The sequence below is a fragment of the Adiantum capillus-veneris genome, chromosome 29, assembly GCF_014529385.1.
Source record: "Adiantum capillus-veneris isolate H3 chromosome 29, ASM1452938v2, whole genome shotgun sequence".
NCBI lineage: Eukaryota > Viridiplantae > Streptophyta > Polypodiopsida > Polypodiales > Pteridaceae > Adiantum > Adiantum capillus-veneris.
This window is the reverse complement of record NC_140959.1, coordinates 16,247,551-16,264,977: the sequence shown is the minus strand read 5'-3', so window position 1 is coordinate 16,264,977 and position 17,427 is coordinate 16,247,551. Positions and strand designations below refer to the sequence as shown.

Here is a 17,427-nt window from a genome sequence, read left to right as displayed (position 1 = left end):
CCCTTTTTGGATTTAACAGGCCGGTTACACCTGCTATGGTGTAGCTTGTCCACGGACACATAGGGTTGGATGTGTCACGTCATATCCCCTCCTTTTTAAAGTGAGGTACTGGTACCGAACTGTATGGCGTCGAGGGAGATCGCCAATAGCATCCGGAATCCTAGAGGGGACTCTTCGTCGGCCCACTCTGCTGTGTGGGTCGTGCGGTACTTTAACTTCATAAAGGTCTGCAATGCCTCCTTCTTTGGGCCGCGCCGAAAGCGACACAAAGTCTTCTGTGGCTCCTTCGATGCTTCAACTTCGTCGAGAGTCATGCTTCTTTCTTGTTCAAGAATCTCCATGGCTGAAAATTCTTGAAACCGCTTCCAACACAAAAACATGAACATACCCATTCCATGTAAAGTGATTGGAAAAAATATTGTCTTCCTAAAAGACTGTGCATGCAATGTAGATGAACAAAGAGATGGAATGCCAACCCGTTCACCACACACACGCAACAATGAGATCGAATCTTTCTCTTTTGATCTAGAGCAATCACCTTTGACAATTCACAACGGAATGCCCATGCTTGGTGCTCATATTTTCATTTGCTCGTTCTACGAATGTGTCATGCCAAGGAAGAGACATGGAATGTGACTTCCTTGAATGCATACTTTTTAGCTTTTCATGAAAAATCCGCATACATTCGTGCTCATCCATGAGAGAAACGTGCTCAACATACAATATGTCATGCCTAGGAAAAGGGATCACATAAAGATGTTGACTAAAATACAGGAAACGATCATGAATGAAACACTCGAACAATGCGTGCGTATCAATCATGCGAATACATAATACTTCCTGTGAAGGATCCTTGGACCTAGGCTCGAGAGCCAAGATCGCTTCTTCCTGAATGATCGAATCGTACTGTGGGGGTTCTTTGGACCTCGACGTGAAAGCCAAGATCGGTTCTTCGTGATTGATCGAATCTACAACGAGGTTAGCTTTGCTAGAAAAAGCATCCACTAACACATCATCCTTGTGAACAATCACATCTTCTTCATGCAACTCAACGTGCTTGTGAGAAATCACATCTTGATCATGCAAATCATCATGCTTGTGAGAAATCACATCTTGATCATGCAAATCATGTGTGTGATGCTGTGGGGAAAAAGAGACTGAGAGAGTCTCCTTCTCCTGCATCCTTTCAATCTTGTCCTGCATATGAGCAATGAGAGATGGAGAATGAACAATGTCCTCTCCATGAATGACAATAGGAGAATCACTGTCGGCATTTAAAGTTATAGTGTTAGCCGAAAAATTCATGAGAGCGTCATTATCACGAAACCATCGAATGCCCAAAATCATATCACATCCTGAGAGAGGAGAAACAACAAATCTTCTAGTGAAGGCAGCTTGTTGAATTGCAAACAACACATCAAGGCACTCCTCCGTGATGAAAGCGTCCATACCGGGACGAAAGCCAGAGACCTCAATAGGAGATCTCGGACTAACTTCGAGGCGAGCTCTCTCAACAAGAGAGGAACTGATCACATCATGCATACTACCTGGGTCAAACAATATGACAAAACGCTGCCCCGACGTACAACCATAACATTTAAGGAGAGAATCATCAATGGGAGGGTCAAGAGAAACTTGGGACACACTCGTGTTATCATTAATTGCATTGACAGAGAAAGTGGGTACTGTGGATTCTTTAGATTCATTCGATTCAAGCTTAGGACATGTTCTTTTTATGTGACCCTTAATGTGACAATGAAAACAACGACCTTCCTTAGAATAAGTGCTTTGCTCTTCCGACGTGATGTATCCTCCTACAATTCCTTGTGCTACCTTTTCATCTGGAGTAAGCTTAGGTTTAGCAATTGTGTTAGCCTTACCCTTAGATTCATTGGAAGAATTCTTTTCTGAGACACTGTTGGAAGATTGGTTAGAAGAGTTACCATTCTTACCGTTCTTACCGTTCTGAGGGTTCTGAGAAGTCTACGAGGTACTTGTGGAAGTCTTGTTCTCCTTAGGCTTTCCCTTGTTGTGCTTCATCTCCTGTGCGAGAGCAATCGCTGCCGCCTTGTTGAGATCGATTGGATCGAGAACCTTGACATCGTACTTGATATACTCGTCCAATCCAAAGAGAAAGCCTCTTTGCGCTCATCATCCGATTTGCGTAATTGGGTACCTAGCTGCAAAACACGATTAGAAAAAGACATAACCAGCATAACATTTTGCTTAAGAGCGCGCCAATCGTCCTTCAATCGTGCGAGGTACTGAGGTGGCATAAGCCGCACCTTGAGCTTGTCGTGGAAATCAGCCCAATTGAAGGAAAGGAAAGTGAATGCGTCAGCTTCCTCTAGGTGCGCGGCTATCTGCGCCTCTTGCCATGCGTGGTACCAATTAATGGCATCACCGGCAAGGTACATAGCTGCCGTCAAAACTTTGCTATTTCTTGTCTTCTTAGTTGTCGCAAAATAAGCATTAAATTGATGCAACCAAGAATGAATAACCGTAGCATCCATCTTACCGTCATACTTACTGAAAGTCAACTTATCGGTGACTGGGTTGTTGGAATCCGCATCGTGGCTTGCACCACTTGAGGAACTCCCACGATCTTTGGGTGGTTCGGTTTTCGAGGCTAGCGCTTGTCGAAGCAATTCTTGAGTCCGTAGCTCTCTTTGAGCTTCACGCTCAGTCTCCAAAGCCAATCTTTGAGCAGCCTCGTCCGCCTTTCTTTGTTGTTTTCGTTCTTTGCGTGCGTCACGCTTGCGTTCTAAAGCAAGGCGATTGTCCTCTTGTTGTGCGGCAAGTCTTGCGTTTCTTTCGTCGCACTCACGGTCCTGAGCAAGGCGATTTGCTTCTTGTCTATCCATCATGGCCATCATCTGCTTGACCATTGCCTCCATAGGGTTTGGTACACTTGGTGACGTAGATGGCGAAGGGGGAAGGGTTGAAAAATCTCCTGGTGGGGAAAAGTCTTCGTCCCCCTCTCATGCTCATCCCTGTATCCGAAGTATCCATTCCGCTTCGGGTGACGAAAGCCCACGAGGAACTTGGGTTCTTGAGGGTCTTGGGTTCTTGAAGGTCTTGAGGTTTCTTGAGGTTTTCTTTCGCTTGCAAATCGCGTTTGAGAAGGATCTTCTCTTCACCGGAGATCTACTCTTTTCCGCGGGCGCACCCCTTGGCGGCCTTGCGCTCACACCAAGGTTGCTTTTTCCCACCTCATGTCGATTGGCTAGCTGCTAAGTGCACGGTCCGCTCTCAATGAGTGAAAAGAGACACAAGGGGAGGCTGGACAATCCCTTCTTTCTTGGGATTCCTATCACTCTTCAACAAAACACGATTGAGAATCGACACGCCCAAGACAACTTGGGTTCATGCGACCTCAACAAGCAAAAAAATTCTTGTGGTTCTTGTGGTTCTTTCCTTGAGTGATACAGAACACTGCCAAAGCTCTGATACCAATGTAAGGTGCAGCGGAATGAATGTTGTATTTTCTCAAGATGAGTGATCCATATTTTGCTCAAGGTTCCTTTTAGTTCTTATGGAAGGGAGAGCCTTCCGTTCTTTATGGAGAGTGCTATGATCACGAACAAAGTGAGTGGATATTGTGCGTGCAAGTGTATGAGACTGAGAGAAAGAGAGAAGAGAGATACGACACCAGAGACGGTGTAAAACCCTCCTCCGAAGGCCCCACTCTCGTCGGCGAGAGTGGTCTACTTTTGATTGCACAAAGGTGTACAACGATGATGCATGGACTGATGCAATTCGTGACTATGTCGGTGACGACGATGATGACTTTATGGCTGAATTCAGTGTTCTTATATCTACTGTCCACAAAGGGGTAATGGCTGAATTCGGTGTTCTTCTATCTGCTGTCCACAAAGGGGTAATGGCTGAAAATCTGGGACCACTTTGGGGTGCTGAAAATGACTGTTTTACTGCTGTTTTTGTGGCTGAAAATCCCTGGTTTGTCGCAAGGCTTAGGGCTGATAAAAACGCTGAAGAATAGCAGGTTAGGGCTGCGTTTTTATGGCTGCACTCGAAGGCTGAAAACACTGATATCTGCTGCGACAAAGGGGCTGAAAACGCCGTCCCTTTGGTCCTCTATGGCTGCAAACAAAGGCTTGCTGCAGATTCTTGAAGGCGATCTCAAAACGCTAGGGCTTGCGGCTGAGGGCGATCCCAAAACCCTAGGCTTGTGCTCTGTCGGCGAGGAGTTGCTGTGAAAAACGCCAACTGCAGGGAGGTGTAGCGATAGCAAAACGCTAGGGCTTGATGGGGATGGACTCACCAAGGGAGGCTTGGAGAGGATCTTGTTGAGAGAGGGGGAGTACCTATTGCTTGGGGGCCTGTTGTGCTCGTTGCTCATCTGCCCAAGAGTGCTAACTTGGGTTTACTTTATATATTTTCTTACCCAATTTGCCCTACCTACTTTTGTTGGGAAGTCACTTAAATTAATAAGTGAAAAATGTCAAAAATAGGGAAAATAGGATAAAGTCACTGAAAAAATCCCCAAACTGACTCTTATGGAATCTGATGGAAATGCTTATGCTTATGCGGTGTGCAACCAGAGGATATGCATCTACACTAAGTGACTGGGCATGCACGGTCTATGAATAGACTCACAAAAGTGCCAGACCACTTCTAATCTAGACTAACTGGACTGACGGGGACCGTGCATGTGAAAGTTGAATGGTTTTAAAGTTATTAAGTGTGCCACTTGGCACACTTACCAATGCAAAACTAGCTCTCTCACTCACTCTCACCCTCTCTCTCTTCCTAGCGCCCCCTCTTCCTGCTGGCTTGATAAGAGCACTCCCTCCCCCATTTCTCAGTGTTGGCACTCCTACCCCCCCTATTGTGAGTATGCTCTACGCATTGGAGCCCTCCATGGGAGAGCAGCCCCTTGCGACATATGTGGTGGCCTCGTGCTCCCATTGTTTAGAACAAGGGTTCTCATAGCCATAGCCAACTTTTGGTGAAGTTTCATCGCGAGAAGTTGCAGCAGGCACTCTCTTTGTAGAGTGTGGTGGCTGTAAATTCTCTGTTTTCAGCCCCTAATCATCTCTTTTAGGGTGAATTTCAACAAAATACACATAGAATCTAGTTCTTCTCTACCTACACTACGCGTACACAAAGTTTGGTGCGATTCCATCGTGAAAAAGTTCTCTATTTTCGGCCTTGGGAGGTGCTCAGGTAACATTTTTAGGTTATGTGCAGAAAATTACAGCAACCATGTGTGCGTGCATTTTGCGTGTTTCTCCCTTGTTTTTGTTGCAGGAATGATTATGCATAAAGGGACACACTTAGCGGAAGGTAGACTCTCATTTTCGAGAGCTTACGTTGAGTTTTGTGGAAGGTAGACTCTCGTTTTCGAGAGCTTCCCAAAATCTCATAGCAGAGGGAAAATCCTCTCAGTATTCAGAGAGTAGCTTTCGCACTCTCTCAGTCAGAAGCAGAAAAGAAAGAATAGAGGACTGGCTATTGCCCTGCTCCTGTGCTTGTAAAGATTCTCCCTTAGTAATAAAGATAATCTCTTTATGGTGGGGAGGACCAACCCATCTTTTGGTCCCCAATGAAGTGTCTCTCTCTCTCTCTCTCTCTCTCTCTCTCTCTAATTCTCTTGAGTATTTGAAATACAATTAAAAGTCAATTTACGCTTCCGTATTTTTGTGACACATCCTGAGCCATACACCATGTCACGTGCACATCTAACCCTGTGTGTACGTGGACAAGCTACTTCATGACATGGGTTCAGTTCGGTTCAGTCACTCTAGATTAGAAAGTGATCTGGCACTTTTGTGAGTCTGTTCGCAGACCGTGCATGTCCTCTCACTTAGATTAGATGCATATCCTTTGGTTGCACACAGCGTGATCATCAGATTTCCGTCAGAACCCATCAAGAGCATTTTTGCAATGCATAGACCTAGTTTTGACATTTTTCACTTATTATTTTTGAGTGACTTTTGTTGGGAACTGGGTAGGGCAATTTTAGCAAGCAAGTACATAAGCAAACTAGCCCTAGCACTTTCTGGCAGACGAGGCAACAGCAACTTCGGTTCAACAGGCACCTTCTCAGCAGGACCCCCCAATCAGCAGACCTAGCGTTTTTGTATCAACAGAAAGCTAGCGTTTTTGCATTGAAGATCAGCCCTGGCGTTTGCATTGCAGATCGGCCCCGGCAACAGAAAGACAGCACATCAGCCCTAGTGTTAGCAATTCTCCACAGCAGGACAGATTTCAGCCAGCGTTTTTGAATTGCACATTAGCCCCTAGCGTTTTGCAGTTCCATCGCGACAAGATCCACAATAGCATCAACGTTTTCAGTTTTCAGCATTAAGACTCCGCAGAAGAACCCCCAAACCTCGCAGATCTCACCTTCCCGAGAGCAGATCCTCGCCGCACGGTCAGATCCAACATAGTTTTCAGTTTCAGCCCGGAAAACGCAGATTTCAGCATCTGCGTTTTCAGTACGTCGCCGTTGCATCGTCGTCTCATCCCCGTCGTCACCGACATAGAGTCCGAATTCAGCAGATAAAGATTTGCAGATTTCAGCCATTGGCATTTTCAGATTTCAGCCCGTCGCGTAGTCGTCGACATCGTCAGCAAGTCCAAGCATTGTAGAGATTTGTGCAATCAATAGTAGACCGTTCTCGCCATAGAGAGTGGGGCCTTCGGAGGAGGGCTCGACAACATTCTGGTGTCGTATTCTTCTCTCTCTATCTCTCAGTCTCAGCACCTCCATTCACAATGTTTGCCACTTTGTTTGTGATCATTTGCACTCTCACTAAAGGAACGGAAGGCTCTCCCTTCCATAAGAAAAAGGAACCCTTGAGCACAGTCGGAGCACTCATCTTGAGCAAAGTTCAGCATTCACTTCCTCTGCACCATATACACCATCAGTCACTTCCACTGCACATTACAAGTGGTGTCTATTGAAGAAAGTTTCTACCCTTTGGCTATTTTTTCGAGCGTAATCAAAGGCGATTACAATTCTTTCAAAAGGGGGGAATGTCACAAAGTGATGGCGTGGCATGCCCAACAAGAAGAGGAATGGCTAAGTGCACAAGAGAACGGAATCGACCAACTTAAAGAACTTTTGAGCACCAACCGAGGGGCCAAACCCTAAAATACCCAAAGCTTGAAGTCTTAGGGGTATTCCGTAAAACGCACTGACATGCTGACATGGCAGTCCGTACGGACAATGACATGGCAACAGTATTGATTTTTCGTGTTTTGCGCTAAGGTTGCCAAGTGTCACGCTATACGGATTTGGCAAGCTATACGAATTTCCACAAAGTACGCTGGCTGTTTTTCGTTGATTGCAACGCTAGCTTTTGGTAGCAAATGCTTTTGAGGATTAGTGCTTTTGGGGAAAGTGCTCTTGGCGTTTAGGCATCCTTTGTACTGTTTATAAGCACCTCTGTTTTAGGCATCTCGATGTAGAGTCCAAGAGCAGAGGACCCTCGGGAGTTGTACTTTTGCGAGCATAATAATAAAGAAATACCGAAAGGACATCAGTCTTTGGGACCAGTGCATCCGGGTGTGGAACTCCGTGTGCCTTGTCGTCTCTCTCTCTCTCTCTCTCTCTCTCTCTCTCTCTCTCTCTCTCTCTCTCTCTCTCTCTCTCTCTCTCTCTCTCTCTCTCTCAAAGTTCACTGATTTTTTGCTATTAATTTCTTGCTTGGAGTGTCCAAGCCTGTAAAATCGTGGCGAATGTTTCTTGAGCCACTTCAGTGGTTGCTTGGTCTTTTGAATTTGTGGTGTGACAGTTGCTTTTCCTAGTGCATCCAAGAAATGTTCCTATGTTTTGTTTTCCAGATTGATCCTTGGAGACTCTACCCGTTAGGACACGCCTACTTCCCTTATCCATACTACATAGACTAGCATGGAGTTTCACACAGGTAGATAGTGGTCCATAGATTAGGAACCAGTTTCGATTTGTCCATACATTTTTTTCAAAGTGGCAAGACGGTCTTTTAGATTCTCCAAGATTGGTTCCACATTCCGCACGTATATTTTATCCAGGTCACCTATCTTGGGTGATCAAGTTGCACAAGTAGCGACTGTTTGAGAGGTGATGCACTTGTCTATGGTCCAGATGTTCTCCCTTCAAAGGGGGAAGTGGAGTCAGCTTGGGAGTCGGTTTCCACAGACTACTTTCTTTCAAATCGTACAGCGGACAGGATTGACAATCTATGTGGTGGCTTTCTATAGCACCTTCTTCTTCTCTTGCAAAGCTTGGGTGCGAGGTCTTTCGATCTTGCCGTATTCAGTGCAGTCTCAATATTAATGTGTCACAAACTGCTGACGTGTCAAGCCAGTAAAGACTCGAGCCAACTTGCAAATCCCGACCGAGGGGCCTAAACCCTAGAAGCTGCAGAAGAAGAACCACACCGAGTGGGGCAAACTATTAAAAGGGTTTTTACCAACTTATGGGACCTCATCCGATGGGGGGCCAAGTTCCTAGGACAGAAAGTCATTAAAATAGAGCAGCACACACACACACACAGAAGCCCTACCTATTCTTTGATGACGATGCATGATTGTACGGAAGGTCCCGCCTATCAAATTGACAGCGCCACATGGAAGCAATACGGATTACCGCATTTTGCGCTGCAGCTTGCTGATGTAGCAATGTACAGAATTCCCTATTTTTTCGCAGTCAGTTTTTGGACCAAATGCTTTTGAGTTTGAAGCTTTTCACTTGAACTGCTTTTCATGGCCTAGGGCCTTTAAATATGTGCAAAGGACTCATTCTTTGGTATGTTTCCCTGCGTGGAAGTACAGAGCAATGAGTACCGGCTTGTACTGAGTTGAAACAATATAAAGAAATACCATAAGGGGCGACACGGTTTGGTTCTTTTGGAGTGAAAGATTGGAAGAAAGCATTGCAGTTCCTACAGCAATTCAACAACATCTATGCTCCAAAAGACCCAAAGCAAAAAATACAAGGAAAAGCAAAAACCAAGACATCAAACAAAAAAGAAAGGCAAACGAGCAAGACAAGCTTCAAACCCCCACACACAAACCCCCCTGAAAAGCAAGCCTTGAGACAAAATAAGTGCAAACACAATCCACGCTCCACTCACACACACAACAAACACACCGAAGCTAGGAAGACACGTGCATAGAAAACGTAAAAAAAAACAAGAAACCCACATCTAAAAATAGAACGCACCACAAGAAAAAATAAAACAAAATCAAAACAAAAGAACCAGCCAAGATCAGTGCCACATATTGACTAAGTTGGAGACGCACACAAGCAACGGCATCAAAGTTGACCACCCATGGCTAACAACTCACCATTGGTTTCATCTCTCCTGAAGCCATGTCCAAACACACGATCATCTTGCAGAGTGTACAAAAGACAAGCTCGACCACCTAAGGCTGAATAGATCTTTGAGGTCTCTTGGGATTGTTCCTACGATGTTAAAATTTCTCTTCTCATTGCAAAGTAGCCTTGGAAAAGCCAAGATATAGCACATAGGATGATGCAGGCAGTAGAATCACCAGAGGACCACTAGAGGTGCAGCACAACATCATGCTATAGTGGCTGGAACAGCTCGGCTTCAGGAAGCCAGTTTCTTCAATTTATGTGCCACGTGGCACATGGCAAGTTGAATGTTTCTGTAGGTCAAAATCGGTCTTCAAAGTACATTAATGAGTCCTTTAGCTGGGCTTCAATCTGTGGCCTTCAAAAACTTTGTTTGCCACCATCGTAACACAATGCAGGTATTCAGTTTTCTCTCTTTAAAAGAGGCATAATCTACTAATAAGGCAAAACATGTGCATCTCAGAATGCCATTTCAAGTCCCCAAGTCATCATCCACATTATTCGGAACAAGGTCAAGAGCATAATTGTTGCAAGTGATAAGACTGTGCCAAAAAAATTCATATTTCATATGCTTCAAATGATAATTTTTTCATAAAGAAGGATGTATACAAAAACGTGCAACCAAAAAATTTAGAAAAACGGAAACATGCATATAGGGTATAGACAACCAAAGGTACTCAATTTACCTCGTCTTCAGCATTGCTATGCTGTGTATATACAATCTGAAGGAATTCATAGCGCCTGAATAAAGCTTGAAACTCCTTCTTCTCTCCCTTCTCTACAGCTAGAGCATCTCGATAGAGATGCTCCAGCTCCGCCTTGATGGCCTTGTGGAAGAAGAGAAAGACACGAATTGGAGAAGGCATGGCTGCTACATTTATCAGAGTGGCCCTCCGGACAAGGCCGGCATCCCTAAAGCATGGCCCCATGGTAGGATAGGAGGCTTCCACAAAAGCTTCCATAGCTACAGAACGCTTCAGAACAGGCTGCTATCAGAAATTATGTCCATAGCCCGAGGAGATTGAGAGATATTCTGCATGAGGAGCGCTCCACAGATAGGATTCTCCTGGCCAAAGTAAATGCCGGAATGCAAGGTTTCTCGTGTCCATGCCTGCAAAGAAGCTTTTTGGCAGAGCTAGGGTTTGTCTTCAACTTCCGGCGATCAGAGAAGCGCAGCAAAAGTCGCACTCGTCCAATTCCTAGGAAATGCGAAAGGGAGTTAGCGCAGGCGTGTGCGGAGGACCTCAGTAGTGGCCGCCATAGCCATCAATAGCGCGACAACTGGAAATAATTCTGAACAAACAGCGTCCGGGATCTTCGAGATGCAGAATTGCATGTCTCAAAGAAACTAGCTCAAATGTGTCTGCGCATATGTAAATTTGGATAAGCTACAAGCAGAGAGAGAGAGAGAGAGAGAGAGAGAGAGGAACGACAGAGGTAGAGACAGAGAGCCTAGAGAGAGAAATAGAGACAAATACTTATTCTTTATTGCCACTCATTTTCTTTATTGTCACCCATTACACTTTTAACTCGTCCACCAACCCAAATATATATATGTACTTTCTATGACCTTTTTCCAATCTCCAATCCATTATTTATTTCCTTCAATTTAATTTGTCACTCTCTTAAGTCTATCTTTGACCCATGCTCTCTTGCCTAAGATAGAGCCATGTCACACACCACTGTTATGATTTATCAGACTCCCAGTCCTATGTAGCATTTGCATGTTCACTATTCCAACAAGAAATGAAGATTTTAGCCTGCTAAAATAAGCCTCCTACGAGAAAGAAGCAATTTTTCTCTTGTATTTTTAGCATGTGGTCCCTCTATTTAATGGCCCCATGCTACCTTCTCTTCTTTTAGAAGGCCCACATGAGGGTTCACGTTAATTTTGAAAACTCACAAGCTATAGTGTTGAAAATTACAACCCTTCTAGCCCTTCCTTTTAGATTTACCCTAGACATGTATACAAGATTTTTTTGCAGCTCTTGCCCATGAGACATGCAACTCATACTACACTCTCTTCCTCAAGGAAAGGTGTTTAAAAAGAAACCTTGCACAGGAATTATGGGATGGCAACAGGAAGTGTTGGAAAACTGTTGACTCTTCAGCCATCCAATTTCAATTGAATGGCTTTGAGATCTTACTAGTCTGCAGGGTAATGAAAGAGCTTGAGAAAGTGACGATGCCAATTTGTGAATCCAACTTTGAATGGGACGCTTGGAGATGGCCCGGGAGTAGCCTCTTTTGGAAACCACATTCGAAAGGCATTTACCATGCATTAATGTACGAGGCTAATTGGTGTAGCCCCCTCAACAAATTATGGAAGAGGCACTGGACGAAAAAACGGTGGGAGGGAGTCATGGAGAAAATATGGAAGCCAAGGTGGCCTCGGTATATGAAGATATTTCTGTGGAAAGTGATGTGGGGTGCTCTGCCGGACGGGCATAAAGATACAAGAAAGAGGAATCGGGTCCGATCGGTGCTCGGGGTACAGAATAGCTAGTGAAGACCTAGCCCACCTTTTCATGGGATGCCAGGCAATCAGTGGCATGGCTGGGAAAATATGCAAGAAGGACATGGCAAATTAAGTTCTTCAAGACTGATTTGTTCTTTGGTAGTAACAGGTTGGGAAGTCCTGCTCTGCTTGTCTGCATACAAATAATCAGGTACTACTTCTTTCACCATATTTGGCAAGCAAGGAACCGCCAGGTGTTTGAGGGGGATCTGGCTGTAGCAAGCTTTTGTGAAATCATACAAGAGAGCAGAGTGACAATCCACATGATCGGAGGTAAACAAGCCTCAAAGGACTAGTCTAGAACAATACATATCATGATGACATCTTGTAATAAGTAAAGCCTAGGAGTAGTTGTGGTTTCTGTGTCAAGCAGAGAACTTGTAATCCTTTGACCCTCAAGGCTCGGTCTGAGCTCGAGGTTGGTGTATATTCCTAATGTTCTTAATACTATCCACTCACAATTGTGAGTTTTGCAACAAAAAAAAAACTTGCACAACCATGTAGGTATGTCCCTTAAAACGCCTTCAAATAACAATTCTTACATTATATAAAGAAGTTAGATAAATAAGCCTTCAAAGATCAATTCTTACATATATAAGAAGTTGGATTAATAAGTGCTAGTAGGTCCCAAAAATGAGTTTTTCTGGGTCGTATTAAGGGGAATCACTGCAGATGCAAACGTAGCAGCGGGAAGCAAAGTGAACCCGAGCGACGCGTTCTGGCATCTGTCAAGACAGGTGGCGGTGGTTGTGGCTGGGCAAAAACGCGTGTTGGTCGTCCTTTTATAGCGTTGCGAGTGCGTTTGGTCATTGCTCGCGATTTCGGTTGGCTGCTGGCTCAGGTAACTTTCTGTCCGCATGCGATTGTCTGCTTAGTGGAACCACGAGCAGGTTAGTGCGTGTTGTTCTGTGTGTATTCAGCTTAATTGCATTGCTGTGTATGTGTGTTTAATGCAAAGGGCAATGGTTCGACTAAAAGCAGAGGCGCGCTGCAGAGAGAATGCAAATGAACCTAATATTTCAAAAAAGAGAAAAAGGGATCGGGTTGAATCCTTGGCAGGTCATAGGGGGAGGTCTGAGAAGCCCAAAAGCAGTAGGCTGATGGAAGTTAGTGTTACAGTCTCAGTAGGAGGTTCAGATATTGATGTAGGTTTGTTAGGATGCATGCAAACATTCCTTGAGAGGGAAACAATAGCTGGTCTTTGTGCTGTCGAGAGAGGGGGGACTCTTTTTCACTTGCATTTCCAAATGGTCATGCGGCTTTGCACTAGCTCCTTGGTGGCAGCAAATAGGAAAATAAAGCAATACTTGGGGTGGGACAAGGTTGTGCCAGCAGGCGGCATGGTCCTCTGCCGAGCTTTGAAGCAACATAACATGCATACTTTCGAAGGTATGCTTGGCTATTGCTTGAAGGACCAAGACTACCGTATTTTCGAGTGGTCATGCATAATATTCATGCAAATGAGATCAACAAGGGCATCGAGTTGTATAGCTTGTATGGCGGCGATGACTTGAAGAAAAGAGTTTGTTTGACGCCTGCGAATATCTTTGATAGGACGTATAAGTTTTGGAAGTTTAGATTGGGGCATCCATTGGGAAATTATTTTTTATCGACCGTGCACAAAATGCTAAAAACCGGGAAATACTATCCCTCATCGGCATGGGTGACACCCTATCAAGGCCGCAGGATGCAATTAGGCAAGACAAAAGCTCTCTGGAGATGCATGGTTTATCGATCGACGACAACATACCAGATGTTGCTAGAATTTTCATCAACAATGATGAATGTGGTAAAACTCACCCACGTGCTGACTGGTTCCATTCTCGGTGGCAAGGAGTTGAGAGGTAGGTTCATAAATATAGATAGGGAGGATTGTGTTTTTTCGTTTCACTAATTATCGAGCGTCTTCTCAACAGTCCAGCAAGCATGCCAGCTAATTGGGAAGATAATTGTAGTGAACGAAATCAGAATGATGAGGATGATGATACTGAGGCAAGGAGCCCACAAATAGGCGATGACTATATCCCGTTGGTGCATAGTGTTGGAGTAACAACAGTCGCATGATGCAATGTATTTCCAATTTCTTGTAATTGCTTCTCTTTATTCCATGTGATCAAACTAAGTGTTTTGTGATTTGTCAATGCAGGGTAAAATGGAGCAGACGAACTTGCTAGACACGATGACAGAGACGCAGATAGATGACTCGCTCGATGAAGTTGAGGATCCATGATTGGAGAAGATCGAGGAGATGGTCTCAAAAATTTTGCACGAAGTGTCTAGGAATTGGGTGGAGGGTTATGCACCTCTTCGATCTGATGTCTTGGACGCAATACGTAGATTGAAGGACACAATTGATGAACACGAGACAAGCATTGTTGATATTCAGGTTTCTAAGCTGGAGGAGCACATCTTGATGCTGCGCAGTGAAGTATCAAAGCTGAAAACGCAGCTCAGTAAGCTCAATGCGCTCTTATGTAGGCTCGCAAACCTGCTAAACAGGCATGCCATTGAATAGACTCTGAACATGCGAAAAAAAAATCACAATGTGTGTTGGAGATTTTGCTGCCTCATTCTCGACATCAGTGCTGACATACTCTCCTGGGTTCTTTTGTTGCTGAGCATTTTGCTTCTTTATTGCCAGCATGTACTCTTGTTAACTGAGCTTATGTAACTATGCGTGTGATAACTGAATTTACATAGTCATCCTGGCTATCCATATGGTCTATTTTGTTGCCCAAATCCCTTTGTTGCTGGTGCGACCTGTACTTATGTTGTTGAATGAGCAGAATGTCTTGTGGATGTTAACATTATGTCTTTCGTTCGAATCTCTTTACATTATCTCTTTCGATGCAATGTCTATCTGTTCGTCTGCTGAAAAGATACCTTGCGTGTGAATGTGGTCAAGGAGTTCATGTCTTCCACAGTAACATAAGAAAAGATGGTAATGTATTGTTCAAGTAGAGCCAGTAGGTAGTAGGTGGCTCTTTGAGTTTGTGAGTCACGGATAAAGCAAGCAGCATCCTCTAGATCCTATTGACAAAAGGCAAGCCCTAACAAATTTTATACGTTCAAAGCATAAACCCTGAGCCTAACAAGAGCTACAAGTTGCAAATTACATTTATTGACATTGACTAGAGCGCACTTGACTTGAGTATGCAAAGCAACAATAAATATAGGTGGGAAATACTACATTTTTTGTAAGACCCAATTGTGGTCACCTTGATTTGATAATTATCTACATCAATTCATGCAGCTAACTGGCCATCCTACTGGATCTACGTTTCTTTTCCCATTCATTTGAGGGGATCTGCGTAGAATCCTCTACCTTTGACATTTCCAAGAGAAAGGAAATCAACGAAAGGTGCAATGGCAACAATCGATCTCGAACCAATCGACTAAAGCACTCTATCTCCATTGGGATAGCCAACGGAACCGACATTGCTCGATGCATGTGCATTGCCTCACTCCCTATTAAAAAATGTAAGTTCACCCTGCCTGCCCTGGCGTCCCTCTCTTGCCCGCCGCATCCTGTTTCTAGCTAGCTACCTCGCCGTCATCTATGAGTGCCCCTTCCCTTTTGTTTTTTGATTCCTCGTATTGCATCTCTGCCATATTCCCTTTACTTGCCAAGTAGTGCACACTCAAGCAATATGTACACTACAATACGACAACCTTCAGAGTGCAGTAGCAAATTTTGATGGATTTTGTAATCATATTGATAGCAACTCACTAAACAATCACTAGTAGAAAAAATAGCATAATTAATGTGAGAATCTTCAATAAAGAATACTCTAGAATACATGATGGTGCTTGCGAAACCACCTTTACCCTACATTTGTACAATTATGGGCTTGGATATGGAAAAAAAAAAAAAAGCTTCACCTTTTCAAAATCAAAAGAAATCCTTGATATACTTGCTCTAACCTAATCATGCCACTTTTAAGAGTTATCATTATAATTAGTATGTGGCATCACTATTTATGTTTTGCTCTAAGAGCATCCCTGGCTTCAATTTAACTACATCATTTATTAAACTTCTGAATAAGACAATAAGGCTTAGTACATTCGGTTGCTATATATGTTCGCTACAAACGCATTGCTAATTATTTGATTTAAATAGAAAAAATGATATTCCTTCTTTGTTAAAAATAAGTTGGCTGATTTTATCCCTTTATAAACCCATTGCAATCTGAAACCCACACAAGGGATGTAATTCCTAGTAGTAGTTGGACATGGATATTGCCCTACATGTGCAAACCTTGAGTCTTTTCAATCAAGATTTGTTGAGCCTAGTTCAAAAGAAGAGTATCTTTGATGGCAATGGCAAAAAATTGGTGGTATTACCTTGTGCTTCCATGCAAGTGTTATTTGATGTTCTTCAATTAATATGTTGCAACACAACGTCAAACTTGAGTATGTTTGTCTTTCAATATGTGTCTTTCTAGAGTGCCCATCCTTTGCTTTTTACTCGCCTTTATAATTAGACACTCAAGATTTGAAATCATAACCATGATTTTTCATTCTCACCGGGGAAAATTACATTGCAAGCTAGGAAATGTGAGCGCTAGTCTAGCTATTTCAAACATGAACTATTATCAAGATGGAATTTTGTGTGCTTAGTAATGTGTCTTTCATCACCCGTATTCTTTATATACATAGAAGAATAAGGAGTGAGGGCTTCTTGCCACACTACTCCATCCCACATTGTGCTCGCTCTCTCTCTCTCTCTCTCTCTCTCTCTCTCTCTCTCTCTCTCTCTCTCTCTCTCTCTCTCTCTCTCTCTCTCCCTCTCTCCACATACCGCATTCGCGCACCCTACAATTCCCACATTATGTGCGATGTTGTATAAAGAAAAACAAGAAAGATACAAGAAAGCCTATGCAAAGATATTTTGCCATGGGACCATGGGGACTACAAATTTTTGGCGTATATAGGGATCCAGTAACTCGAACAATTACCCGGACAACCATAGCTTCAAATGATTAGAGGGAAAATTTTACTTGTTATAAAATTTTATTTTATCTTCTTCGTTTTGATCGTGCTAGATATCAATAAGATGCTTAATAAGGTCAATGTTTTTTGTTGGAGTGGCATCAGCGAAGACATCAAGCATCTAAGTTTTCTTGATTGTGAAGAGCTCATGTGAGGACCCTTCAAGTTTGCTTTGATTCTCCATGGGGCTTAGGGGGGTGATTAGCCACCCCAATGTATCAATCTATGTGTCTATTTGCTCTTGGGTATCACTCTTTGATATATCTTTATGCTCGGCTTGGCAGACATTGCTTTTTTTCTCCTTTTTTCATAGAAAGAGGGCATGAATCCTCAAAGGTTGCAATCTCTACCACATTCTTGACACTCCCTTGCTCCGTTGGTATGCTTGGAATCCTAGCCAAAGGTTCCTTGCTATGTATGTCAGCTAGCTTGCACATGGTTTTGACCATTGGTTTACTGACAACCATAGCCATAGGTCACTTCCTAGCAAAGTGTCCAGTTTTGCATCACTTGAAGCATGCCGTGGGGAAGGAAGCAAATGTCAAGTGTTGACGAAAGGCTCCAAAGCATCCCATATTTAGATCCA

General features: G+C 43.6%; 1 protein-coding gene and 2 pseudogenes across 2 annotated transcripts in view; 2 read left to right on the top strand and 1 right to left on the bottom strand.

The window, feature by feature from the left end:
* The window catches only part of LOC147418821 (zinc finger protein BRUTUS-like), a 94,670-nt gene extending 83,887 nt beyond the window's left edge, over window positions 1–10,783 (bottom strand). For both annotated transcript variants that reach the window (XM_086506211.1, XM_086506210.1), the window contains exon 1: window positions 10,018–10,783. In XM_086506211.1, coding sequence (XP_086362337.1) covers window positions 10,018–10,293 — 276 coding nt within the window. In that variant the 5' untranslated portion in view covers window positions 10,294–10,783. The remainder of the gene's footprint in view (window positions 1–10,017) is intronic.
* Window positions 10,784–12,799: 2,016 nt separating this feature from the next.
* LOC147418820 (uncharacterized) lies at window positions 12,800–13,412 on the top strand (annotated as a pseudogene).
* A 217-nt stretch (window positions 13,413–13,629) lies between these two features.
* On the top strand, window positions 13,630–14,467 carry LOC147418819 (uncharacterized; annotated as a pseudogene).
* Window positions 14,468–17,427: the final 2,960 nt, after the last annotated feature.